Source organism: Chelonoidis abingdonii, chromosome 6 (genome assembly GCF_003597395.2).
Source record: "Chelonoidis abingdonii isolate Lonesome George chromosome 6, CheloAbing_2.0, whole genome shotgun sequence".
Taxonomy (NCBI): domain Eukaryota; kingdom Metazoa; phylum Chordata; order Testudines; family Testudinidae; genus Chelonoidis; species Chelonoidis abingdonii.
The window spans coordinates 48,320,257-48,347,177 of NC_133774.1; the positions used below are offsets into that span (position 1 = coordinate 48,320,257).

The 26,921-nt window shown below is 41.3% G+C and overlaps 1 protein-coding gene across 2 annotated transcripts in view; it reads right to left on the reverse strand.

Moving 5' to 3' along the window:
• Positions 1-26,921, reverse strand: part of IQGAP2 (IQ motif containing GTPase activating protein 2) — a 254,515-nt gene that overhangs the window by 75,983 nt on the left and 151,611 nt on the right. Inside the window, exons 7-14 of one of the 2 annotated variants that reach the window (XM_032774320.2) lie at positions 26,472-26,585; positions 12,459-12,637; positions 11,673-11,760; positions 10,904-11,067; positions 10,266-10,353; positions 5,427-5,590; positions 4,617-4,777; positions 1,091-1,215 (exon numbers count right to left, since the gene is read on the reverse strand). In XM_032774320.2, the coding sequence (XP_032630211.1) occupies positions 1,091-1,215; positions 4,617-4,777; positions 5,427-5,590; positions 10,266-10,353; positions 10,904-11,067; positions 11,673-11,760; positions 12,459-12,637; positions 26,472-26,585 (1,083 nt within the window). The remainder of the gene's footprint in view (positions 1-1,090; positions 1,216-4,616; positions 4,778-5,426; positions 5,591-10,265; positions 10,354-10,903; positions 11,068-11,672; positions 11,761-12,458; positions 12,638-26,471; positions 26,586-26,921) is intronic. The other variant, XM_032774329.2, reaches the window with a different exon arrangement.

Here is a 26,921-nt window from a genome sequence, read left to right on the forward strand (position 1 = left end):
GTCAAAAAGACCATGCTGAAAAGAGCATTTGTCTAGCAGCAAAGGGGTTACACCAACCAAAACTCAATTCCCTAACATTTTTAAAGCCCAAATGTTTGAAACCCACTGAAGAAACATGCACTGTTTTTCAACCTGGAAATGTTTCAAGGCATACACTGCTAGATAATAATTTAGGATAAGAAAAAAATAAGCACAATGAGCTGCTCTGTATATTAAAAACCCCATTTTACTTTTTAAAGGAGAGCAGGAAAAGAATTGCTTGACACAGTTATGTACTGACTGCCCCCAGTAAGGATTATGTGAGGGACAGTCAGTCAACACTGAAAGTGTGTAAAATGCCACCCGCTACCACCTTTCTCCCTCCCATCTGAAAATCTTCTTGTACTTAACTTAATCTCATTTTGGGACTACACTGATTAAGTACCAGAATTATTGGCCCAATATGAATGCAGATGGATAGAAGTCTTATTGCCTCTGCTAGAACTATGGCATTTGTGATGTCAGAGAAGTGATGTAATCAGGGACCCCTTCAGTGAATCAGGAAATACAAAGAGGATTTTAGAGAGGTGAAAAAGGATTCAAAGACAGAAGGAGTAATGCCAATAACTACTGCATTGAACGCTCCCTTCTCTCCAGTCAACACTTAGCAGGGGCATTCAGCACAGAAGTTTTTGCTCAGTTTTGTTTAAAATAACTGTTTTAGTCGTCCTCTCTAGAATTATCATCAAGATGCTATGCTGGGGAACAGGAATTACTAATTTCCAAATCTACTTAGGAAAAAAAGCAAAAATCTTTGTTATAGGACATAATACAAATCTCTATTGCCTACTACGAAACAGAAACTTTTTATAGTACCACATTTTATTATGGTGTCTGATACACATCTATTCTCATTTTTAATTGTAGCTACCACAATTTCATACTGAAAATATTAGGAAAGCAATTAGTAGTTTTTGTTTTTGGCTAACTGCAATTTTACGGCTAAAAATAAAAAGCATCACTATGTGGCAAGCCAGCACTCCATAAACCTCCAGCAAGTGCTCCACGGACCACAGTAACCTCTGCCTCAGACAAAGTTAAAATTACTTACTATCATTTTCTTCTTGAACTTGCATATTAACCATGTCAATACAATTCTGGACATCATTCCAGCTTAAATAATCTTGTCCTTGAGATGAAGCCTCTGATTTAATAGACAAGAGTGTGTCAGCATAACTGTAGGAAGATAAACATAATCATAAAGAGTCATTAAATGTATTGTCCATCATTTACTGTATGCATTTCATTATTTTTTTTCTTACTGGATGAATCTAGTGCACATGAAAGTGAAAAACTTGATCGTAAGTGTTTGCAGCCAGGCATCATGTAAGCAGGCAGCACGCAAGCTGCTTTACTTGGCTTTACACATGCATTTCAGAGACTCAGATTCCAAGGGCAGAGTGGACCACTGTGATCATTGGTCTGATCTGTATACCAGAGGCCACAAAACTTCCCCACAATAATTCCTAGAGAACAGCTTTTCTAAAAACACCCAATCTTGATGTAAAAATGGTCAGTGATGGAAAATCCATCACAACCCTTGGTAAATTGTTCCAATGGTTAATTACCCTGTCAAAATTTTATGCCTTATTTGCATTTTGAATTTGCTCAGCTTCAACTTCCAACCACTGGATTGTGGTATGTCTCTTTCTGCTAGATTGAACAGCCCATTATTAAATATTCGTTCCCTACGTAGATACTTTTAGACTGTAATCAAGTCTCCCCATAATCTTCTCTTTGTTTAACTAACTAGACTGAGCTCTTTAAGTCTATCACTACAAAGCATGTTCTCTAATCCTTTAATCATTGTCCAGTCTCTTCTCTGACCCCTCTCCAGGTTCTCTCTGAACCCTCTCCAAATCCTTGAATCACGGGCACCAAAACTAGACATGGTATTCCAGCAGTGGTTGAACCAGTGCCATATGCAGAAGTAAAATAACCTCTCAACCCCCTCCTTGACGTCCTCTTGTTTATACAGCCAAAGATTGCATTAGCTCTTTTTGCCACAGCACCACCCTGCAAGCTCATATTGTGATCTGAAATAATTCCATATCATGTCACCCCAAAACACTTTCCTTACAGTAGCTCCACACTACTAATAGACATAAAAACATTTCAAGGAGATGCAGCGTGTCAAGTAAATAATGATTTTAAGAGAAGACGGAAACATATTCCAAGAAATTACAGAGCTGTTCTTTGACACTAAAAGTTTATATTAATTCATGACAACAGCCACAATTCCTTTTGTTTGCTTGCTTGTTTTGTTTGTTTGTTTTTAACAGCAGGAGGTGTAATCTTTTTTTTTTTTTTTTTTTTTAAAATCACATCATAAAGTTAAAGCAGCAGAGAATCCTGTGGCACCTTATAGACTAACAGACGTTTTGGAGCGTGAGCTTTCGTGGGTGAATACCCACTTCGTATTCACCCACGAAAGCTCACGCTCCAAAACGTCTGTTAGTCTATAAGGTGCCACAGGATTCTCTGCTGCTTTTACAGATCCAGACTAACACGGCTACCCCTCTGATATCATAAAGTTAAATATCAGAGATGCACAATTTAACGTTTCCATAGTCACTCATCCCAAAGCACTTAGTCCAGTGGTGGGCAACCTGCGGATCGTCAGGGTAACCCACTGGCAGGCTCTGAGACAGTTTGTTTACATTGACCATTTGCAGGCCCGGCTGCCCGCAGCTCCCAGTGGCTGCAGTTTGCCGTTTCCGGCCAATGGGAGCTATGGCAAGCAGCACGGGCTGCAGGGACGTGCTGGCTACTGCTTCCCGCAGCTCCCATTGGCTGAGAATGGCAAACCACGGCCACTGGGAGCTGCGGGCAGCCAGGCCTGTGGACGGTCAATGTAAACAAACTGTCTCATAGCCTGCCAGCGGATTACCCTGACAGGCTACAGGTTGCCCACCATTGACTTAGTCCATCAATGAAATTCTTCCACTTGTTCAGTGTTTTAACAGCTTGTAGCAATGCTACGCATCTTAGAACTGGAAGTTAAGAACACCTCATCCAACGACGAGTGCAAGGGGTATATAAAGGTTGGTAAAGTGTAATTATCAGAAGTGGAGTTTGGCAAGAAGTTCAGGGATAACTCATTTAGTTTTGCCAAGGCTGTTCTGAGCACAACTAATGCTTCTCCAGTAACCTGCTCACGTGGGGCCCTTAATTTCTCATCCCCATTCTGCAGCATCCACTTATGTAATTCTCCTCCCCTGCCCTCAAAACATTAATGTCTTGCTTTTAGCTACAGGGAGAGGAAGCCCTAATTCTCTCCTACCTGTGCCAAGGAGAAAAAAGATCCTGGGGGCTTGGTGGGCTGTGAAGGAGGACATTCAACACAGACTCCATATCTCCCTCCTTTGGGTCATCCCTAACAGCCAATACAATACCAAGGAGGGGGAAGCAGTTGAGGGATTCAGGGACACCTTCAAAATTTATGTCTGTAGTGTCATGCAACAGACAGACGCTTAGGCTGCTCTGCAACACACCAAGTCCAGGACAAAATTTTTATCTAACCACTGGCAGAAGCCCTGTCCGTGAAGGAGAGAGCAGTGCTCTACTCGTTGCTAGTAGGATTTATGCACAAATTTTTTTGCTACCCTGAGGTACCCCTTTCAACTCAGGGCCCCTTGCAAGTATACGTTCTGTAGCCTGGAAGAACCATATCCCATTCTTGTTAAAAAATGCCATGAAATTACAGATTTTTAGGGCCAAAAGGGACCATTAGGATCCTTTAGTCTGATCTGCAAAACAGAGGCCACAGAATTTCATCCAGTAATTGTTTGAGCTATCTTCCATGGTCAGGATCTCTCTTTCATCTCATCTGGAAGCAGCATGTCCAGCTGCAGTGCCCAGGGAATTCCATCAAGCACAACTGTGGTGAAAAAAGTATTACCTAATGCCTCACCAACACTCCTTACTGTAGCACTGTTAGTGTTCATTAGAGGTCTCCCATACAAGTACTGATTCAGCCTGACTGTTCTTTGCACATGAGATATGACAAGATCAGAACACAAGGTGGTATACAGCTGTGACAAAAATCAAACACCAAACAAAAGCTACTAATCTTGAATTTACAACTTGAATAGAACATGTATCTACACTACTATGTTTTGCCCAGCTATTCAGCAAATAGGGTTTTTACCACATAGGCTTCTATCATTCTTAAGCAAGATAGGTTCGTTAGAATAGTCTTACTTTACATTACACACACAATACTCATTCTCGGGTCCGCTCTCAAAAATTCAGTAAGACACTAGTGACTAGCAGCTTCCAACTAAGTCCAGATCTCCATTGCCACAACAGCAACTCCTCTCAGCTCATGTTTAGCTTCCAAGAACATTCCACTCCCCCGACCTCTGCATCCTCAAACATTCAATGATGTTTGATGGCCTATGTTTTTGCAGATGGGGCATTACAGCTGAGCATCCTTAATATTCTCTCCTGTTAATATTGTGCAAATGTTTAGCTTGTAGTCATCTCACAACACAGGAAAATAGATGATAATTGCCCACTTATCCCTTTGCAGAAGTCTTTGTTGCTCATTTGGACAAGACAAAATGAAATTTTACCGTTGAAAGTTTTCGTCTTCCAGATTATTGAAGCCAACGGATGGATTTCTGAGATGATTCTTTATTGCCAGGATGTCTTTGCTTCCCAAGGCCTGATTTAGTAACACAACAGCTGACAACATTTCCACAGCAACAGACAGTTCATCATGTGCCAAATATCTCTATAGGAACATAGAATACATCAGTCATGAAGCTAAACAAGTAGGCGTAGCCAGTTTTAATTAAAGTCTAGATGCCAAAAGGAGGGAGGCATGGATTTGATTTAAAAAAAATATTAAAAATAGGAGGAAAATGTCATAGCTATAGAAATGTCAGCTTACTGTATTGTGAGTAGTAGAACTAAATCACTAGGCTTTCGTTATACAGTCTCCCTTTCCTCAGCCTTTTCTTTGCTTGTCCCACATAATACAGTCCTTCCAATCAAGCCTAGTCTAACTTTAATCAGAATGTGGACTCCCCCTAGTTCGGCTGATCACTTTCCATAAAACACAGTCAGTCAACCTTAAAATGAGAGATAGCATATGCAACAACAAAAGAAATTAAGGTCAGTCACCTTGCTGCAGTAGAAGAGTTAGCATGAGCTAAATCAGTAAAGAAAATATAATCTGAATAGGCAAGCACTTATATTAAAATCCAGGAATATTCATGCAATACACCTCAAGGCAGAAATTAGAAGAATCTGGTATGATAAATGGTCCGATAGTTCTAAGGAACAAAACTGCATCAAATGACAATGTATCAGTAATTCCTGATCGTTTATGGCTTGACTGCACACTATTGAACAGCAATTCATAAGTTTGTCACTCTTACCACAGCATTCTGTTGCTGAAGGTTGAACAGTTCAGTCTGATAGACAGCAGCAGCAAATGGGTGAACGACAGGCAACTGGGCCTCTGGTTTCATCAGTGCAACCAGTGTTTTATTAGCATCACAGTTACGAATTGCAGTATTGATATGGTCAATTGCTACAAGTTCTGGGGGAAAGTAGGAAAAAATTCTATCAATTTTTTTATCTGCGCCCTTTTCTTTTTTTTTTTAAAATGTTGTGTAGGCAAACAATATCCCAACATTACATCATATGCTGCCATTGCTCAAGAAAGCTATAGCTGTATACCTGCAAGAGCTGCACTTTTAAATACACTGAAAATACTTCACATTCTTGAAAAAATGATTTCTGTTAAAAAGGCATGTGGCAATCAACAGCTTAATATAAGTCAATGATCAATGCATTAGACTTTCTTATCCTGAAAGATGACTTGACTAGTCCAGGGACTGCCATGTCCTCTCTATTGAGTTTGACCAATAGGCTGACCCTGGAATGCCAGCCTATGTTACTTTCTTTCTCTGTTTTATTTCTTCTATCTCTGTTGTTGTCCCATTTTTCCCCTTCTAGTAAGAGTCCAACACAGAAAGGAAGGACAAGTCTACACTTGCAGCACCAATGTGACCAACAAGATAAGCTAAAAGCAATCCCTTAATAGCTTAGCAAAAAGTTTGCCAAGTTCCATAGTGACTGGAATTTTGCATCAGCTAAACTGTGCTTAAAACAGAAACAGAAGCTGCATCTTATCTTCTGCTATTCTCTCCCCTTTTATATGCACTTGTCTAATTTTTTTCATAAGGAAGCTTGACTGAATTTCAATAGCCACTGCAAGCACTGCTAACTAGAATGGTATTAAATTACTTTGGGGAAAGCCAATCTAAAAGACCGTTAAATAAGAAAAACTGTTAGTGACATTTACTGTATTTCTCCTCCTTCAATACAGGTGAAGTATATCCCTGAGTGAGCTCAGAATTGGCCTCTAAAATAAAAAACCTGTGAGTTAAAACACACACCGAGGACAACACAACAGATGATGCCCAGGAGTGCTAGATCTCATCTTGTACGCCAAAGAAATTGCAATTATTGTAACTTCCAGCCCCCCTAACTGCACCAGTTATGACTCTGAAGGAGTTGATGGTCACAAACCTGGCTGAGGCTATCCTGAAGGAAACTTAACATATCCTCCAGGGAAGAGTTAAGCACTCTGACTTCAGTCTTGAATTTAAAATATATATGGCCAAAATCCCAGAGGAAAAAAAATTGTAAAGTCATTGAGTAGGATAACCAGCTCTGGTTTAAAAAAAAAAAAAAATAGGATGCCTATTCCAAGGAAGGCAAGACAGGGCACTTGGGATGTGCTGCTGGTGGGAGGGATGGAGTAAGAGAAAAATCACAACCATTCTTCCATCTTCAACCAAGCCATACTGTTCAGACTCATCCACTACTTACTTTGGGTGAGAGGGCTGGAAAAGAAACTGGCAGGGGAGGCTGTGATGTCGGAGAATAGGGTAGCAACAGTCAATTTCTATTATATGGCTTTTCAAGTGAGTACACACCCCAAATACTGGAGAGCTTCTCTAGGCTTTTTGGATAGCGACAATGGCAGCTTCCAGAATAGTAGGAGGAGGATTCAGATTTTGCCTGTGCTTTCAACCAGCTTTCAGTTTGGTTTGTGAGTTCTTCAAGTAGCCAGTCTACAAGTCCTTACAAAAAAAGGCCCACTTGAAGCACAAAAACTAGAGACACCAGGGCAGAGCCAAAAAGGGCATTTCACTGACAGACGGTCACCCAGAGATTTGAAAGGTTGAGACTTCCGGGGATTTCTCTCTGCATATTAAGACTCTTTCCAACATGACAGACATTGGAACTTTAGGCACAGCTTCAGCATGGACCTTACACACGTACCTAAATATAAACACAGTAATCCTACTGGTTTCAGTGGGACTCCTCTTACACTTAAAATTAGATGTTACTTACGGTCCTTGCTGAATTAGAGCCAGGAGGAGGAAAGGTGAGATGCCAAGTTCTTGATCTTAAAGTTTTTCTTACTATTTTAGGTACTACGACTATGATTTTAGGAGGGCAGAGCTGTAAGTGGCAGCTAGACTTCTGATTCAGCAGTGTCCTTCACAGGTGGCAGGCTATCAACCTTACAGGAATGATCTTCATATTTAAAGGGCTTATCCCCTTTGAGTGCTTCTCAATGAAGGAGTGACTTATTTCTCTTAGTTTAGTCTGTGAGGTCCAGGAACAGATGGGATTTAACTATGAATTCTCTGTAGATCTCATCATTCACCAACCCTATGATGAGAGCAGTCATGCTGGGACAGGCAATGTCAATGTCAGATGCAGTTTAAAATTAGTCACATGTCCTCCCCAACCCTGCTACTCTTCAGGTCCACCCTCCACCTGGATCTGCGTCTAATCAGGGCCTGCTTCCACCACCACCAACTCTGGTCTATGCTAGCAATGGGCTCTGTCCACCCTGTTCAGGCAGAAAGCTCATAGTGGAGATCTCGAGTTGCAAAATAGGGAGAACCTGAATGATTATAAGACTCAGAGCATTCAAACGCACAGAGCCTGAGTACATTAGCCCCAGGACATGAGAAATAAATGAGGAGTCGTCCTATTGTGCATTTTGTTCTGTACGATAAATATTTTAGCCGTTCTTGAGGTAAAAAAAATATAAAGGCGCTTGCCTTTCAGACAGCATACAGTAATCTGAGGATAAAGTTCCATGAGCCAGCAACAAAATAGCGTCAATCTACAGCCATCGATTGTCTTCTACTACTTCCATGCTTAGGAATGGAGCATGCAACTCTGTTATTATGAATCTATGTCCACAGTGCACAAATGCATTTACCAAGTTCTTGTGCATTTATCATGCGTATGGTAGCTTCAGTGGTACGGTCACATTTAGTTTTAGGGCTTGGCTACACTGGCACTTTATACCACAATAACGCCTCCCAGAACACGCTACCTTACTCCCCCGTCCACACTAGCAAGGCACGTAGAGCGCTCTGACTCCCTGGCTAGAGCGCTCTTGGTACTCCACCTCCAGGAGAGGGACAAAAGTATTGGCTGAGACGCCCCAGGGCCAGTGTGAACGAGGATTTACATTACAGCGCTCTGATTGACCTCCGGAAACGTCCCATAATCCCCTTAAGTCAAGTGGCCTCTTATCTTTGTTGTGAAATTGGCTGAGGAATGTAAAAGTGCCTTTTCAGAGCTCCGTTTCAGACAGCTGGCTGCTTATCTGCAGCGGGCAAAGCAAACGTTTACTGAGTGAGAGAGAGAGAGAGAAGCAGGGAGGGCTAGGGGGATCTGAGCATGCTGTCTTATAAGTTGACACACTCTCAGCACTCCGAAAAACCGACACTCTCTCCCTCCATATACAAAACACACTCCACCCCACCTCCCTCATTTGAAAAGCATGTTGCAGCCACTTGAATGCTGGGATAGCTGCCCATAATCCATTGTTCCCAATGCTGCTGCAAATGTGGCCATGCCAGTGTGCTTCCAGCTGTCAGTGGACAGACTGCAGCGCTTTCCCTAGTGTGCTCTCCGAAGGCTGGTTTAACCCAAAACACTCTACAGCTGCAAGTGTAGCCAAGCCCTTAGTTTGTACCTTAGTCAGCTTGCCTCTACTCTCTGAGTTCTTTAATAGGTACCCTCAACTGGCTCCTCTTGAAGATCCTAGTTTTATTTGTTTACCTGCCTTCCCCTAATGAAAACCGAACAATATGGGTTAGAAGTAAAACTGAACTGAAATTTTCTATGCCACATGAAGTAGCACAATATCGTGGCTTTTATTTATTTATTTAAAAGTCACAGAGGAAACAAACCCATTTTTCCTACTCCAGGACACCAATGAAGCTATACTAATAAATAGCACTACTCTCCCCAGAGTTTTCCATTACTCAAGAGCAATCGTCCTCTAGAAGGAAATACTATTCACCACGTCTGGATCATTCTAAAATCCAAATCACTAGCTATGCAAGAGACTTGGATGCTGTACAAAATATGCATGTCTACATATTATAGCATAGCAAACTAGGCTTATAATGACCTTTTTGCATAGCATCAGAAGAACAATTAGTTGGACTGAATTAAAAATATTAAATGACACAGAAGACAAAACAGCCCTTAACACATGCCACAGACAACATATGACAGCAGTATATTCGAGGCTGAAGCTCCTAGCAGATAAAGGATGCCAGAGAAGTAATTGCCAATAGATGTGCTGCTGAAAATTTAGAACCCCCTTAACTATAATTTTTCAAAAATAAAACGTCAATCAATATATTGTAGATCCATTGTGCCATACATAAACTCTACTAAAACATTAAGCAGGCTGACAGACTAGATTTTTAAAAAGTGTAAATATTTTAAGATGAGAAATAATCTAGTTTCCTCTGCTGCATATGACTGCAAGCTAGTCTTCAATTTGATCATTACATTTTTAACTCTGAGAATATGTAAATAAACTTCCTTTTGATAGAGATTAAGCCTATTCAAAAAAAGTCTATTTACACAAGCCATGAATTATGTTCTGTTTTAGCCATGTATGCCCACTAGTAGCTGAAAATATTCAGCCAAGAAAAGCGTTAGCTACTTCAGATAAAATAATGTGTCTCTAAAGTGGCACAGATTGGTGACTTGGCAATTGTGACATTGAAAAGAGCAGTGGCAAAAATAAAATGCAATGTGGTTTCAATTTATAAAGAAACCTTGTTTACATGCAAAAAAGGTGGATTTAGTTCTTCAGTTTGATTAAGAGTAATGAAATGGTGATTATGAAAATAAGTATTAAAACATTTACTCACTAAGCTTGAGAGCCTCAGCTTCCTCATTGGCAACACTAACTTCTTTCTGTATCTCACTTTTGTAGAGCAAAATTGGAACCCCTGCTAGCTAACAGATCAGACAAAAAAAGACATCATTGTGCTTTTTAAATATGCAGGGGAAGGGAAAATATTCCACTATGAATTGACCATGATGTTGGCTGAATACCAAATACAATGGCATACTGAAGAATAGTGTTTGTTTTTCTGTAAACTTCTGACTCACTTTTAAAATTACAGATTTTCGCCTTAATCCAGATGTTCTCTATAATGGTCTTTATACACCATTGTTTATGTCAACATTACCTTTCTGCTATACTAAACTCATAAGAAGTTTAGTTCCCAAAATGAGCTTTGTATTAAGGGATTTATATATACACATACATTCCCTTTATCTGTCATTTAGCAGCTTTTTACCAATGCATCATGCTTTTTACAGCAAATGCATCTAGTTTTGTATTGTTTAGGAAAATATGCATTTAAAACACTTTACGAAATCCCTTACTGTTTCATAAAACAGAAGAGTTCAGGCTACAGACTTCAGGATGATGTCACTTCTATTTTAAGCAGAGAAAAACGCAAACTCAAGTGTCATACTAGCAAACATTCCATTCAATTACCTGCATTCTCTGCTCTTTACAGTCACACAATTGTGCTAGGTACCATGAGGAATTTTGCTGCAGAACTCCAGACAAACTCAAAGCAGGACGATTCAAACCTGCCATCAATGCCACTTCATCTTGCCTGTCAATAGCCTCATTCACTTGGACTAAAGCTACGCGAACTGAAAGGAAAACAACGCTTACAAACGGCAAAAACATTTTTTGCGCAAAAAAAAAAAAAAAATTGAATTCCTGCTTGTATCTACCTCTCTTTCTACAAGCCAGTCAATTACAGTTTTTATCCAGCAGAGGGTTACATTTTAAGGCTCCAGTCCTACAAGAGCCTCAAACAGAGTCCACAGGGACTCCATGCAGGCATAAGGGTTCTTCAACACTCATCCATTTGCAGGGTCAGGGCCTAAGTGTGAATCTCAAGTCTATCTAAAAAGAGGGGTCGAAATTTATAGTATTCTGCGGCTAGTGGGAACTGACAGAAACATAAGGAAATAAAGCAGGTGAAACCAACTGGCTTCTGAACTGAGGAGTCTGATATCAGCAACAAGAACAAAAAAAGATATTATCCCAAAAGATTAATAACGGAAAAAAAGCAGCAAGATGCCCCACAACACTGAAAGTAACTGTTGTAACACTGACAAATATTTGCCACCTTTAAAAGCTATTTCTATTAAAGAAGTAATTTTACATCTTTGCCTGGAATTTGACACAAATACATACATAACTGGTAGGTACGATGTGCCCACTTCCATAAGAAATTAGTATTACTTACTGTTGATCTTATTGATATTGCCTTGAATCTCTGCTTGTGTCAGCAATTCTTCATACACATCTCTTTCCTCTTCTGAAATTGAGCCATTCTAAAAACAAAATCCTTACTGGTTCACAAAGTTGAACACAAAGATACTTTCAGACAGTAGAATAGTCATTAAAGTATGAGTGGTCAAAACTTTATCAACTATAATAGGAAGATTTGCACTTAGATTAGGACAAGAGTTATATTTAAAGCATCCTCTGCTGATTGTAAAGCATTGTGTATATTTTGATCAAAACCTGTCTTCTCAAATTGAAACGATTACTGTGAAATGAATGATGCAAGTGCAATTTTGTATTAATGGAAAATTATATCATTAGAATGTTATACTTAATAAGTATGTTTTACTCCCAGAAAAAGGTACCTTAAAACATTACGTTTTTATATAAACTTTTGGTTAACAAACTTTGTTTCTACACAGTACGTAAAGGAGAAAAATGAACATCTTTTGGATTCTAAATAGAATTTTATAATCCTTACATGTCTCAAATACATTCATGTGTTATATGTACAAACACAAAACACCTGTACACATTTGCCTCCAGCCTGTTTATTTCAGATTCCAAGACCAAAGGGACCATTGTGATTAATTTTCTATAGTGAATCATTCACCTAGTTTATCTTGACTGCACTAGCTTATTAACACAACCCTAGAAGAATCCTTTTAAAAAGTTTGCACGCACACTTTTTATACAATACCAAACTTCTTAAGAATGTTAATAAAATCCAAATATGTTTCAGTACCTTTAGTCTTGCATTCTCCTGTTTTCTCCTTTTAGCTTCCAGGAGTTCTTTCTGATATTCCTGTGCAAGGTCCTCATCCACATTCATCAGCATTGCATTTGGGTTTCTCAGAGTTGTTAATGTTTGATCTGCTACTTCCTTCTCAATAGCTTCATTAATTGCAATGACTGCAGCATGCACTGAAAGAGATGGATAAGATATAAAACTTTAAAAAGGAGAGCCAGTGAGAAAGTACTTTTGGATCATACAAAAATTAGTGTTACCAATTGTCTGTTCTCAAGGCTTCATTTATTGCTTTTAAGAATACAGTAAAACCCCATTTAGACTGTCAGCCCCAGGTGGCGGGGCTGGAGCCCCCACCACCCATTCTCCAGTTTATTTGGATTTTTGGTTACCCAATCTGGCCCCAGTCCCAACTAAATTGAATAATCGGGGTTCCACTGTATTTTATCATGCTTCACCATAGTTTAACTTTTTGGGACTCTCCAATGTACAGAAAAGTCAGAACATAGCTGTAATCACCAGTATAGGACAGGATAGTGTCTAAATTTGCAGAGGTTTGAAGAGTATTTTGTCATATTATTTCAACAACAGAAACAGCACTTAAAAAAAGTTCTCTGGTCATGATGGAAGTCCTGGATTTAAACTTTCCTCTAATGACATAGCCTCGTCAAAAAGGTCTGTGTAGAAGTTCCAATGCTCATTTTTTGTTTTGTGGCCACAGACTGTTAAAGATAGCAGAAAGATAAACAAGTAAGAGATTGGGAAAAAAATTACAGGATAGTCATAACTAAAACTAGTTTAAAGAAGAAAGACCAAAATAAATCATGCCTAATTCTCCTCTCACACTTGTTTTACAGTGGTGTAACCATTGACTTTAGCAGAGCTACTCTTGGTATGAGTGGTGAAAGTCACACAGTATGCCATATGATCCACTAGAAGTTCCTCCCAACCCAAAATTATTCTGAAATTAAACCTATACCAGCAAATACCAAGGCACAATGCCTCCTGTATCATGGATTGATTTCATCCATCTATCTCCCCACCAGCACCCACCAATACCACTATTTAGGTAAAGCAAGGGTGTCAAACATACTGAACAAAGCTAGCTCTATGCATAAGCTGTCGTGGGGTGAGATGGGGGGGGGGGGGCAGAACCGTGACAGAACGTACCCATGTCCACACCCTACACACTATTGTAATAATACTTGTACAAACTATGCCTTGTAAGATATTTAAAAACAATTTGTTCATCAATAATATGGCAAAATGCACATACCAGCATTATATGTGAAGTTATAAACAGAACAGATCATGACTAAAAGTACATTTTCCAGAAAAGTCTGGCAAGTGGCCAAACCAGTTCCTCAGAGACAAAGGGCAAGCTGATGCCTCAGCCAGGTGTAAACAACTCTGACGAACCATTACCTGCTACATGGCCATTCTTTGGCAGGAGTAAAAAAATCTATATCTTAGCAAAGAAACAGCATGAAGTTCCCTTCCACACAGTTGCCTGTTGCCTTGCTCCCAGCTGGAAATGCTCCTTGAGGGGGAGACAGGCAGGGGTGAGCTGGAGCCCGTTTGCATGAACCGGTTGTTAACAAGCAGTTCTAAAACCACTTCTAAATTTAACTGGCTTCCCTGCAAGGGAAGCTTTGATGGGCTTGGGCTGGGAAGCATGTAATTCCTCCTCCCGGCTGCCGGGGGGCACTGCGTTGTGCTGCGGGAGCCATGCGGGCTGCCACCTGGCCCTGTTGCTGCTGCTGCTGCACCTTGGACCTCTGGCGCTGGGGTCCTGCTGCTGCCTGGTGAGTTCCCGGGTACATCCTGCTGCTTGGACTACTCCCAGCCACTCTCCCCATGTGAGTACCTGCCCCCACCCCCGCCCGCAGCCAGCCCCTGTCTGCATCACCTGCCCGCAGTCAGCCCGTCACACTCCCTCCCTCCAGCTACCCCTGCCCCATGCCCCTGTCTGCAGCCAGCCCCATGTCCACTGGTGCCCTGCAGTTCTCAGGGCAGTAACCCTGCATACCTGCTTCAATGGGGGGGGGGGGCAGGGCAGGGAGCAGCTGGGACCCACACATGTGCACACCCTAGGGTGACCAGACAGCAAGTGTGAAAAATCAGGACAGGGGGTGAGGGATAATAGGAGCCTATATAAGAAAAAGACCCAAAAATTGAGACTGTCCCTATAAAATCGGGACATCTGGTCACCCTAGCACACCCCAAGGGAGTGGCAGAGACCCACACATGTGAAATGGAGCTCATTTTTAGTTCAGGCCCATCTTTTTAAAAAAAGAACTTTAGGTAGGGTTAACATACATCCGTATTTTCCTGGACGTCAGACTTTTTGGTTCTTAAATCGCTATCTGGGCAGAATTTTTAAAATTTAAAAATTCCTCCTGGGAAAATAGGGATGTATGGTAACCCTATTGGTACAAAAGATACATGCTGTGGCACATCCCTTAAATCAGAACTTTTTATAGGGAACCAGTTGTTAAGATTTTAGCAGCTTATCATAGGAGACAGGACTATATCAAAAAAGGGGAAGACACTCCAAGGCACCTGTCTCTCTTCCCCCCACCCCTCCCTGCCCATCGGTTCACTGCACCAGAAGGAACAAAGGAAATAACCATTGAACTGGAGAAGTTTGGTCAGACTGCTGAGAGCATTTGGTGAAAAAACTTTCCTTTGAATTTACCACAGTTTAAGTTAGGCATGAGCTACATTTTATCTTTTATTTTTCTTACAACCATTTCTGGCTTCTGTGCCTCTTAAAACCTCTCTTTGTAGTTAATAAACTTGTTTGATCTAATCCAGTGTGTTTGAATTGAAGTGTTTGGAGAACTCCATTTGGGGTAACAAGACATGTGCATATCATTTCTACTAATAAAAGGATGGACTTTATATACGCTTGTATTGTCCAGGAGAGGGTTGGGCAGTACGTGACATGTTTCTGGGGGGGAAATCTAGGACTGTGGGGGAGTGGTATTGGGGTCACCTCGCAACCAGGTCTGGTAAGAGCCCAAGTGTGGCTGGCTGACTTCAGCACACACCCACACATAACTGGGAGTGACTTGTATGCTGGTGGCGGTGGTGTGTGAGCAGTCCAGACTGGAGGCTACAGCAACAAAGCAGTATAGAAGGCATCCCGGGGTAGAGGGCAGGGGTGACAGCTACTCAGTAGTCTGGACTGTACCCTGGGCACATACCTGTTTTTAGCAGCTTTTTATTCTGTTAACATCTGTTGGGACATCTGTTATAGTCATAAGTGACAACTCCCTTATACTACTGTGTTTTTCAGAAATACACCATACAAGCATGAAATAAGGACGTACGAGCGCGCACGCTCTCTCTCCTGAACAGAATTGCACTCATATGGAAAATACCCAGCCAGCACAGGAAAGCAGTGTTATAGAGAGCAAGCTTCAGCTCTCAGGACACGGGACAAACTGCAGCCCCCACCCCAGGAAACTGAGAAGTGTGACTATGTCTATAATATGCCTATTATGCGGATATGTCTATAATGGCCATCAGCCCAGGCATTCACAAAAGGCAAGCCTAGAACTTGGGTTAGGATGAAAAGGCAAAGAAATATTCTTTGGGGCTTCCACTGGGAGGAAAGGAAAAAAGTTCAGTCCCAAACTACAGTAGTCCAGAAGTGCATCATTGTAGTGTGAGCATTCCTTTTTTACTCTTCCAATATTTTCTTGAATAAATATTTGGTAAGAGGCAAACTGAAAACGTACAGTATAGAAGTCTGTTAAACATTAATCTCATTGTTTGGGAACGATACAAGTATAATCAAATTTCTGTTGCATCTTACATACCAAAAAGCTATATTTACTAAAATAAATAGGTGCGACCAAAAACTTAAGCAAAGGAAACTAAGTTAAGGAAACTTCACACGCCTCCCCACAATCCTCCTTGCACAATAGCAAAAAGGTTCATTTCAGAAAATCTTAGGGTTTTGTTTTGTTGGGTGGGTGAGGAAAGAGGAAGAGAAGAAATGTCCTCCAGAGTTCCTATTTCTATGAGCTCCACCGGACCTTTGAGCTCCTAGGGAGGGGTTTTGTGCCACATCCACACACAAATTCAGGGCCTTACACTGATATTCAGGATTTTCAATCTATTTAGCTTATTAAAGCAACGGCAAACAGGAGGCTTGACCCTGATCTGTAAGTACCTATATAGGGAGAAGTTTTCTGATGACAGAGGGCTCTATAATCTAAGACAAAGGACAGCATGATTAGACTACTGAACACTGAAACATAGGCAAATTCCGACTTGAAACAAGGCACAAAACTTTTAACAGTGAGGTTAATCATGCACTGAACTACTTCTGACAGATACTGCAATTGCTTGCAATATTTTTGGTGACCATATTGGATAAAATCTGTGAATGGCTTATGTACAGTTTTGTACTACTTCACAGGGAAGGGTTAGCACAGTTCGTACAGACACTAACGATAGTGGGAGGTGATTAAGGTGAATCACTCAGGGCACATCTACACAGCAGTTAAAGACCTGCTAGCACGGAGTCTCAAAGCCAAGGTCAGCTGCAGGAGTCAGGCTGCAGATTTTTTTTATTTTTTATTTTAAATTGCTGTATACAAGTACCATGAAACTAAAACAACTCTAGAGTGGTTTCACCCCCTGGGGTAGCTTGCATATACTGGTTCAAGCTGAGTTTCCCAGAGACTAGGAGACAAAGGAAAGGGCTTTTGGTATAAAAGGAGCAGCTTGAACTGGCACCAAACTTTCTTTCTGATTCAGCAAACAGGACCTTCTGTCCAAGAGGAGGCCCCAACCCTTGTGGAAGGGTTGGATGGACTTTGACCTAGTAGGGCCCCACAGGACTGATGGGTGATCTCTGGTAAGCTTTTAGCATGAGTACAGGAACTATTATTTTTATAGGTTTTCTCTGTAATGCTTATACCTTAAGAATAAAGGTGCTTAGAAAGAGCTATGTGGTAATTTGTAATGCTGGCAGTGCACTGCTCATAGCCCTCAGAGAGAAAGCAAAGCATAGACTTGGGCCTTGAGGCAAATTAGCTGGCTGGGGATATTGCAGAATAAAGCAGGGACCTGTGCAGCCTTAAAAAGCTTTGGTCAGAAGAAAGCGGGACAAGGGTCCCAACTCAGAGACAGGTGACAGCTAGAGACCCGAGACCTGACTAGGACATCTGGAGTGGGCATGGAGGCTGGAAGAAAGAAGATCCATGTGCAGTTTCCCTGAACACAGCTTACCTAGGGACATGGTGGATTCTCCATCACTTGAAACCTGTAAACGCAGATTAGATATCTTTCTGAAAAAATATGCTCTAGCTCAACCAGACGTTATGGGCAGAATGTGGGAAGCCCAGGACAAAGTTCTATGGGCAGTGTTGTGCAGTCTGACTAGATGCTCATGACAGTCCCCACCTCAGACCACCTAAACGAACTTTAGAAGTTGTCAAGGAGAGATTGGGACTCGTGAGGAAAGGAAAGAGCTAAAATTTGCATCATTCGTTTGAGAGGATAAGAGGGAAAACATGTATTTGAAGGACGTATACACAAAGCGGAAGATTTAAAGTGGTTCAATTGCATACAAGTTAGCATTAATAAGAAATTACAGAAAAAGCTAGGCTCAATAGTAGCAAGAGAGTGTGTGTGTGTCTGTTCACTTGTGAACTAGTTCCTAAGCAAAGAAGTAGAAGCCCCACTTAACTTTAAAATAGTCCAGATAAAAAATACTAGAAAAATCTTCTTCAGTGAAATAATCCAGCATTAACAGGAAAGAGAGTTAATTGGTCTTTTCAGTCTCTAACATTTATGATCTTCCAATAGCATAAGAGCCCTCACCATCCATCTCTGAGCCCTGAATCTTTTTCCATTCCCCCCCCCACACACCCCTTTTTGCATACAAAACCTTGGAGCACATTAGTCACTCTCCTCCTCCTGAGAACGCAACTAAATTCCACACTCAGCTTTGCAAGAAAGAGTCCTGTAGCACCTTACAGACTAACAGATGCTCCAATATGTCTGTTAGTCTATAAGGTGCCACAGGACTCTGTTGCTTTTTAAAGATCCAGACTAATACGGCCGCCCCTCTGATATTTGACACTACTATTTTGTTAATAGACTTAATTTGTCAGAGGTTTCCACTGAACAGCAACTACTTCCTCTTCTTGGCCAGAATGGGCTGCTCTGCAGCCCATTCCCAGCATAGGGAACAGAAGCCAGCAGCATGAAAGATTACTTCATGGAATTTAAGAAACATTCCTCAGAATTAAAAGGAAAAAGAATACACTTTATAAAAAGCTTTAGGGAAAGGAAGTTATGGCTCTTTTATCTCCAGGGGAGGAAAGAAATTTACTACAAAAAACAAAACAAAACACGAACAGATTTGACAGTAACTAAACCTCAGAAAATGTGTAAGGCTGATAGATTGACATACCCAGATTTTTCTTCTGCCCTATAGATTATTTTTTAAAAGCTACATTTGCAGAATCATGTGCAAAGTGTAGTCGCAACATGTACCAAAATACACAGTACAAGCCAATATGAATGTAGGAAAGGGTGTTTTAAATTAGGGTCTGAAAGTTTTAAAATTTAAGTTTGTCATATTACATTGCACTTAAATAATCTAAAATCATTTTAGTGCTTTACAAATAATTAAGCTTCATCTTAACTACGTTAGCCAAAATTTTCTACCTTGTGTGTGTGAACTTCAATAAAGGTTACTTACCTGTAAGCAGAGTTCTTAAAGACGGCCCTGCATATTTACACTTATGGGTAACTGCACCACCTTGTGGTGCCTTGAGGTAGAATAATCTTCTAGCAAGGTCAGCTAGAGCACTCTTAGGGCAGGTCTACACTACAAATTTACATCTGCACAGCTGCATCAATGCTAGATGCAGAGCCAAAGGTAAATGACATGATAAAATACACCAATTCCACAGCCTTGTATCTTTGCATACAATAGGATGGAGTGAATACTGCAAATCCCCACCCCCGGCAGCTTGTCAGTGGAATGCGTTACTGATGTATTGTCTGTAATCACTTGCACAACCCTCCTCTGCAGGTGAGGGTGTAACAATGAGAGCCAGATGAACATCTCTTAATTCCAATACATTGAGGTGCAGGGTTTTCTCCCAAGCAGAGCGGCGCCCTCGAATTGTCATAATTCCAGTGCAGTGCGCCCACCCCCCAGCCCTTGGTTGATGCATCTGAAGTCATTGACTGGGATAAGTCCCAGAGGATTTAACTGTATGCCCCTGAACAGTCACTTTGACTCACCACAGTCTATGGAGGTTATGATAGTCTAAGGCATGGTGAACAACTGACTTGTTCTGTAGAACTGAGACATCCAGTGCTACATACATCTCATTCTCAGATAGGCAAATGCGGTCACGTAGGCTACCATAAGACCTCAAAAAGAATTTCACTCAAACTTTAAAATTCTCAGACCCTAATTTTAAAATACTAAAGTTAATTATAGAACAACTTGTCATGATGTTACTTTGCAGTTAAATACCTGGAAATCTTTTTAGTGCCTTACAAATAACTAAGTTTCACCTATAAGTTTCACCTTTCACCTCTGTGAAGGGCAGAAGTTCAACTTTGGACAATTGAAAAAGAGCCCTAGCTCTGAAAAGAAGTTGGTCGCGAAGACAATATGGTTTAACAGACCCTTGTGCACAGAAGCCTTCAGTAGCCCATCGTCTGTCTAGGTGTAAACAAAAATAACCTGATTCCTCAGATGAGCCGCTACTGCAAAGAGGCATTTTGTAAAATTTCTGGGAGCCATGGAAAGGCCAAACAGGAACACCTGATACTGGAAGCAGCATCTGGCCAACCACAAATCAAAGGCACTTGTGATGATTTTGATGAATTTAAGTATAAAAATACATGTCTTAGAGAGCCAATAATCAATTCATGACCACCACCAAAGGGATTATGGTAGCTGGAGCCAATTTATGGAACCAATATTTTCAAATGTACTTGTTTAATGCCTTTAAGTCTAGTATCTGCTGAAACCACCCATCTGTCTTCCATACCAGAAAACCGAGGGAATAAAAACCTTGACCCCTCAAGAATTCATGAACCTCAACTACTCCTATCAGAAGCTATTTTTCCACTTCTACTATAAGATTGCCTCATAAATGAAACAATAAGGTAGGTGGGAGTGAGTAAGGCAATCTTTCAAATCGTATGGCATACCCCCTTTTGATGATCTGTAAGGCCACTGGTAGAAGGCAATTTGCCTCCAAGGACTGACGAACTGAGCTAGCCTGTCTCCAAATGCAGGGATAGGTCAGTCCTGGTTGACTGGTTCTTGACTGTGCTTCATCTCATCAAAACCAGGGCTTGAGGTTGCATGAAGAGGACACAAGTTGTTTAGGTTTAGACCTGTGTGTGAAAGGCCTTTTTCTATACTGACTGAGAAATTGCCTGCTGCTGCTGTGTCTGATCGGTTGAAAAATAGGATGAGGAAGGACTGCATCTGCTATCAGACAGGAGGGAGTGGAGGCTCCCTTTATTGTGGAGGAAATTAGGCCCAGAGAATGAGGTGTCAATCTCATGACCTTCACATTTTTCCAAAAATTTGTCTGCTTTTTCACTAAACAGACCTTCACCTTTAAAGTAGATGTCCTCTGCTTCAATCTGGTGTCAGAGCTAGGGATGAGGAAGGAGACCATGCTTGTCTCCTAAGGGCATAGTAGATGCCAATGCTCTTGGATAGGAGTATGAAGCATCACACGAGGCTCAGAGGGATGTTTAGCCAACCTTCTCCTGTTATCCAGACACTTGATAATTTGCCCCCATAATACCAAGGGAGGAAAAGAACACCTTTCTCCCCAGCAAGTTGATTTTTGCTTTATCAGCTGGTGTGAAGTGTTTTTGTCCAGGTTTTGCCCTATTACTGTAGCAGTCATCTCCAGGGAATTAGGCACAGGATGGTATGAAAGCAAGAAAAAATGTCAGAGGGTATATGGTATAATTTGTCCACCTTCTCTGGAGCTGACCAGATACAGAAGGGCACAAACTGATCTAGCAGGCTGTAACAGTACATCCAAGATGGGTAAGGATATCCTACTCTTAACTGCAGCACCAAGGATAATTGAATACTAAATGGGAAGTCTCTTTCACAGGCACTTCAAGCAGATTTAACGTGGAAAGTATGTGGTACCCCAGACTGTGGAACTACATAGTGTCCTCAGGTGGAGGGGGATGCTGAAGCCATATGTTCTTTGGGTGACAGATCTGGCTTATAATCCATACTCATCTCCTATTCAAAAAGCAGAGCTACTCCACCTTCTCCCTCGGACAAAACTTTAGGCAGAATTGCCTGAAAAGTCAGCAGATCAGGAAGAATCAATTTCAAGGAACTCTGGACTGCCAAATCCTTAGTAGTTGAGACATTTCCCCTCTATCTATGCAAAAGGTTGCTGAAAAGTTCCTGAGGTGGCCCCCAATAAGATCACAGGCCCCAGGACTGCCAGTCTCCCCAGTAACTAGAATTTGGGAAAATGTTGGGCACAGGAGGGCCAAAGGGATGTCCAAAGTGTGCTATCAGTCTCTGCATTCTTCCTTTATTTTTCTTGATAGAAATCCAGATCAGAGATAGAACGGACCAGGAACAAGAGGCTCAGTAGGAGACATGGGGAAAAACCAGCTCTTTGTGGAAACCCTGCAGGGGTCCTAAGAAGAGAGACCATAGAAGGATCCATAAAGCGAGACTCGATATCTTCTAGCCTCTTCTTCTTAGCAGATGAAAAAGAGGATCTTGGAATCAGAGAAACATGCCATGTCTTAGAGCTCTTGCGTTTCACACTCTGCTCCAATATGTCGGGAGGTAAACCTAGGCTACCATGGTGATAGAACTTTCTGGAACCAATGATGTAGCTGGATCTGAAAGGGAAGCCAAAGCAGGAACCAACAGTGGAACTGACAATTGAGACGATACTAGATCCAGTGTTATATGCAAGTCAAGCTCCCTCACTACTGATGTTGAGAGCAGACTGACGGTGCCTCCCATAAGGCTTATGAATATGCTTATGAAGGCACATATGATATAATTGGAGCATGTTTTATGCTACATATGCCATGCAACATATCTATGTAAAGGTTATGATCTAGTGAATACATTTCTCCTATTTGTATGCATGTATCATTTTGTTACTTGACATTAGGAATACTGACTGTATACTTGCTTGTATTTCCAAGTATCCTTAGTAAAGCATTTGGTCAGCTTCTTGAGAAAGGAATGTGAAAATTAAGTGCCCAGTCAAGAATCACTTAAGCCAACAATGAACTCAAAGACGCTAATCCACATCGGAGCTTTCCCAGGAATGTGGCTTGGCTGGTAAGAAACTCAGTCATGCATGGACAAGTGACTTGCCCATGTGACTCTAAAACTCTATCTTGGAGCTGGACTTTGCATAGGAGAGAGATCTCCACCCAAAAGAGAAAGTCTACTTAAACCCCTGGGAAACCCCTCCATTTGGTCTTCAGCTGACTAAAGAGATAGCCTCTCGACCCCCAAGGATACCTGAAAGAAACTGGAACAAAGAACAGTAACTACAGGGGTGTGAGGATTGCTGGACCCAGACTAGAAGGAGACTAGCCTGTAAAAGGAAGCTTACTGGAATTCCTCTAAGGGTGAGGTTTTTATCTGTACTCAGTTTTCTTACTGAGTTAGGCTCAGACTTGTGTGTTTTATTTTATTTTACTTAGTAATTCACTTTGGTCTGTCTGCTATTACTTGGAACCACTTAAATCCTACTTTCTGTATTTAATAAAAATCACTTTTTACTTATTAATTAACCCAGAGTACATATTAATACCTGAGGGGAGGCAAACAGCTGTGCATCTCTCTCTATCAGTGTTATAGAGCGTGAACAATTAAGGGAGTTTACCCTGTATAAGCTTTATACATGGTAAAATGGATTTATTTGGACCCCATTGGAAGTTGGGCATCTGTGTGATAAAGAAAGACAGGATCACTTCTTAAATTGCTTTTAGTTAAGTCTGCAGCTTTGGGGCATGTGGGTCAGACCCTGGGTCTGTGTTGGAGTAGATGGGCGTGTCTGGCTGAACAAGACAGGGTGCTGGTGTCCCAAGCTGTCAGGGAAAGCAGGGGCAGAAGTAGTCTTGGTACATCAGTTGGCAGCCGCAAGGGGGTTTCTGTGATCCAACCCATCACAGAGATCAAGTCTGTATTTCAGTACTGTAGACACCTTGTCTGAATCAGATAGCTGTAATGCACGGGAACTAGTATTACTAACAGGCCCTTTGTTCTTGTGCCTCTCTTTTCAGTGCCAAACGTCACAACACCAAAGGCACTGATGCCCTCAGTTCTGGTGCATCGATGGAGTCTATCTTCCTAGATCTGGAAGGGAATGCTGAAGCTCATCCTGGACCTGAACTTCAGGGGTTCCACCAGGATCAGAGAACTGCGAGGCATGAGGCACAGCACCAGTGAAGATAGCTGGATGGTCTCTCTTCTGGAACTGGGACAGTGGTCTCTGACCATGTGGCCCTTGGTTCAGCCATGTGTAGCCTCAGAGGCTTAACTGAGGGATCAGCAGGGATCAGATCCAGTCCTGGATGTGGGTGTGGCCTCTTGCAACCTGTTGGCACTTTGTTGGTGCCAACTGGTGGAGAGACTGTCTTTTTCAACCCTGGACTGGAGAGTTGCTCAGAATCAGAGGGTCTGGCCTAGGCTCAAGGGCTTCCTTCAGGAGATGGAGCTGTAAATGAGTCTCCATATCCTTTCTGGATCTGGGAGTACAGGTCCTACAGATCAAAACAACCAGAAGGCAAACATCTTTCTCCTTGGCATTTGATGCACTGCCCGGGCAGGAAATGCACCTCTTAAAAATCCAGCCTTTTCTGTTTTTGAAGTTCCACCATAACACAGGCCTGAAAAGAAATCACTAACAGCTAATGATAACTATCTAAGAAGAAAGAGGCTCTGGTTCCAAAGAAACTAGAGGTTCACATCTGGTCATGGCACTCAGTAGGAAGGAACTGCAGGGTGAAGGCGCTCTGTCCCCTATACAGCCTCACTTTCAGAACAATGTAACGCTGAGGGGAGGAGCAGCACTTCAGCTGACACAGCTAGAAGACAGTTCCATCGCAAGGCAGCATAAGGCGGAGCAGCACCCAGATACAGAATTATGGAGAGCCAATTGAAGAACCTCTAGCTCTATTATTCATTCTGTCATTGGTTCACTTATATGGCTTGAGCAAGACAATTAACTTCTCTGTTCTCCGTTTTGCATCTCTGAAATGGTATAGGCCAAATTCTTCTAACAAGTGCCTGAAGTTAAATATAGGCCTATGTTATAGTCCACATCTTTACCTTTAGGAATTTATTAGAAGATTTTGGCCTATACCATTTCACACAAAAACCGAAATGCAGAGAGGTTAATCAATTTGCCCAAGGCTAGATATCTGTATTGTTAATAAAAGAGAGTTATAAAAACTTTTATTTTTGCCAGACATAAAAAGGTATAATTCTCTGCTCCAAAGAGCTCTAAGACAAAAAGCAAAAAACCCTCGTGACAATAACCTAACAGTTACTCAGTCAAGACGTGCACATCATCTTGACAGTTATTAAAGGTAGAAAATATGGGAAATGTGGTAATTTAGACGAGGAATCAAAAATATTACTAACTACAACAGTTACTTCCAAGTAATATTTTAAACGAAATGACTCAAAATCATAATCATTTGTAAAGAACAAATCATGTCAAACCAATCTGTCAGCTCTTCGATAGGATAATGAGTCTTGTGAATAAGGGAGAAGGCGGTGGATGTGGTATACTAGACTTTAGTAGGCATTTGATACAGTCTCACATGATATCCTTATCGATAAAAAGGCAATACAATTTAGATGGGCCTACTATAGGTGGGTGCATAAATGGCTGGATATCGTACTCAGAGAGTAGTTATTAATGGCTCCAATCCTGCTGGAAGGTATACAAGTGGGTGTTCCGCAGCGGGTCTGTTTTGGGACGCTGGTTCTGTTCAATATCTTCATCACGACTTAGATGTTGGATAGAAAGTACGGGCTTATTAATGTTTGCGGATCAATTCAACTGGAAGACTCGCCAAAGCTGCTTTGGAGGACAGGGTCAAAAGTGATTGCACAAATCTGGAGAAACCTGGTCTGAGGTAAACGATGAGTTCAATTAAAGCAAATGCATCAGTGCTCACTTAGGAGGAACACATCAGTTTCACACATACCAGACATGGGACGAGATGCTGTAGGAAGGAGTATGGCAGAAAGAGATCTCAGGTATAGTGGACGCAACACAAATTGAGTAACACAGTTGTGATACATGTTGCAAAAAAGAACATGATTCTGGGATGCAGTTAACAGGTGTGTTTAACAAGACATGAGAAATATTCTTCCGCTCAACTCTGCACGGTCAGACATCAACGGATGTATGTGTCAGTTCTGGGGCACCGCATTTCAAGGAGATGAATGGAGAAATTGAGAAGGTCCAGAGAATGAGAACAAGATGATTAAAGGCTTGAGAAATGACTGTGAAGAAGGCTGAAAGAATTGGGTTTTTTAGTTTGGAAAAGAGAAGACTGAGAGGGGACATGATAGCAGTTTTCAGGTATCTAAAAAGGGTGTCATCAGGAGGAGGGAGCAAACTTGTTCACCTTAGCCTCTCATGATAGAACAAGAAGCAAATGGGCTTAAACTGCAGCAAGGGAGATTTAGGTTGGACATTAGGAAAAAGTTCCTAACTGTCAGGGTAGTTAAACACTAGAATAAATTGCCTAGGGAGGTTGTGGAATCTCCATCTCTGGAGATATTTAAGAATAGGTCAGATAAATGTCTATCAGGGATGGTCTAGACAGTATTTGATCCTGCCATGAGGGCAGGGGACTGGACTCGACCTCTCGAGGTCCTTTCCAGTCCTAGAGTCTATGAATCTATGAATAAACAGCTTATGCAAAAATGGTCAATTCAGATATTCGGTGGAAAACATGGTAAAGATGACTTACATGCAGCTTCATCCACTGATAACTCACTGGCCAGAATACCACCAATTTTGCTAAAAGCCGGCATCTGTATACCATACTTCTCCAACTCCTTTCGCATGTTACTGATTTCCTCCTCTATTTATATATTAAAAAAGGAAAGTTGGAAACAATTAACAGAATGAAGTTCTCAGGACTTTGAGCACTCTGAGCTAAAATTTATATAATGTAAAAAGCTACGGCTTGGTTAACTTAGTAGTTTTTTCATTTTGCTAGAAACTGAGTTTCTAAACCGTAACAAAAGGGTCATGTAAATTCCCTTCCCACCATTTTTCAAAGGCTGACATTCATTAAAAATAGTCTCCCAATCATTTCAATTAGGATGTGTGCAGAACGTTGGGGAGGAGAGGGAAACACTCACATTAGAGAGAGTAGGTTGTTAGAAACAGTAATATTAGCAGGTTTCATTGATGC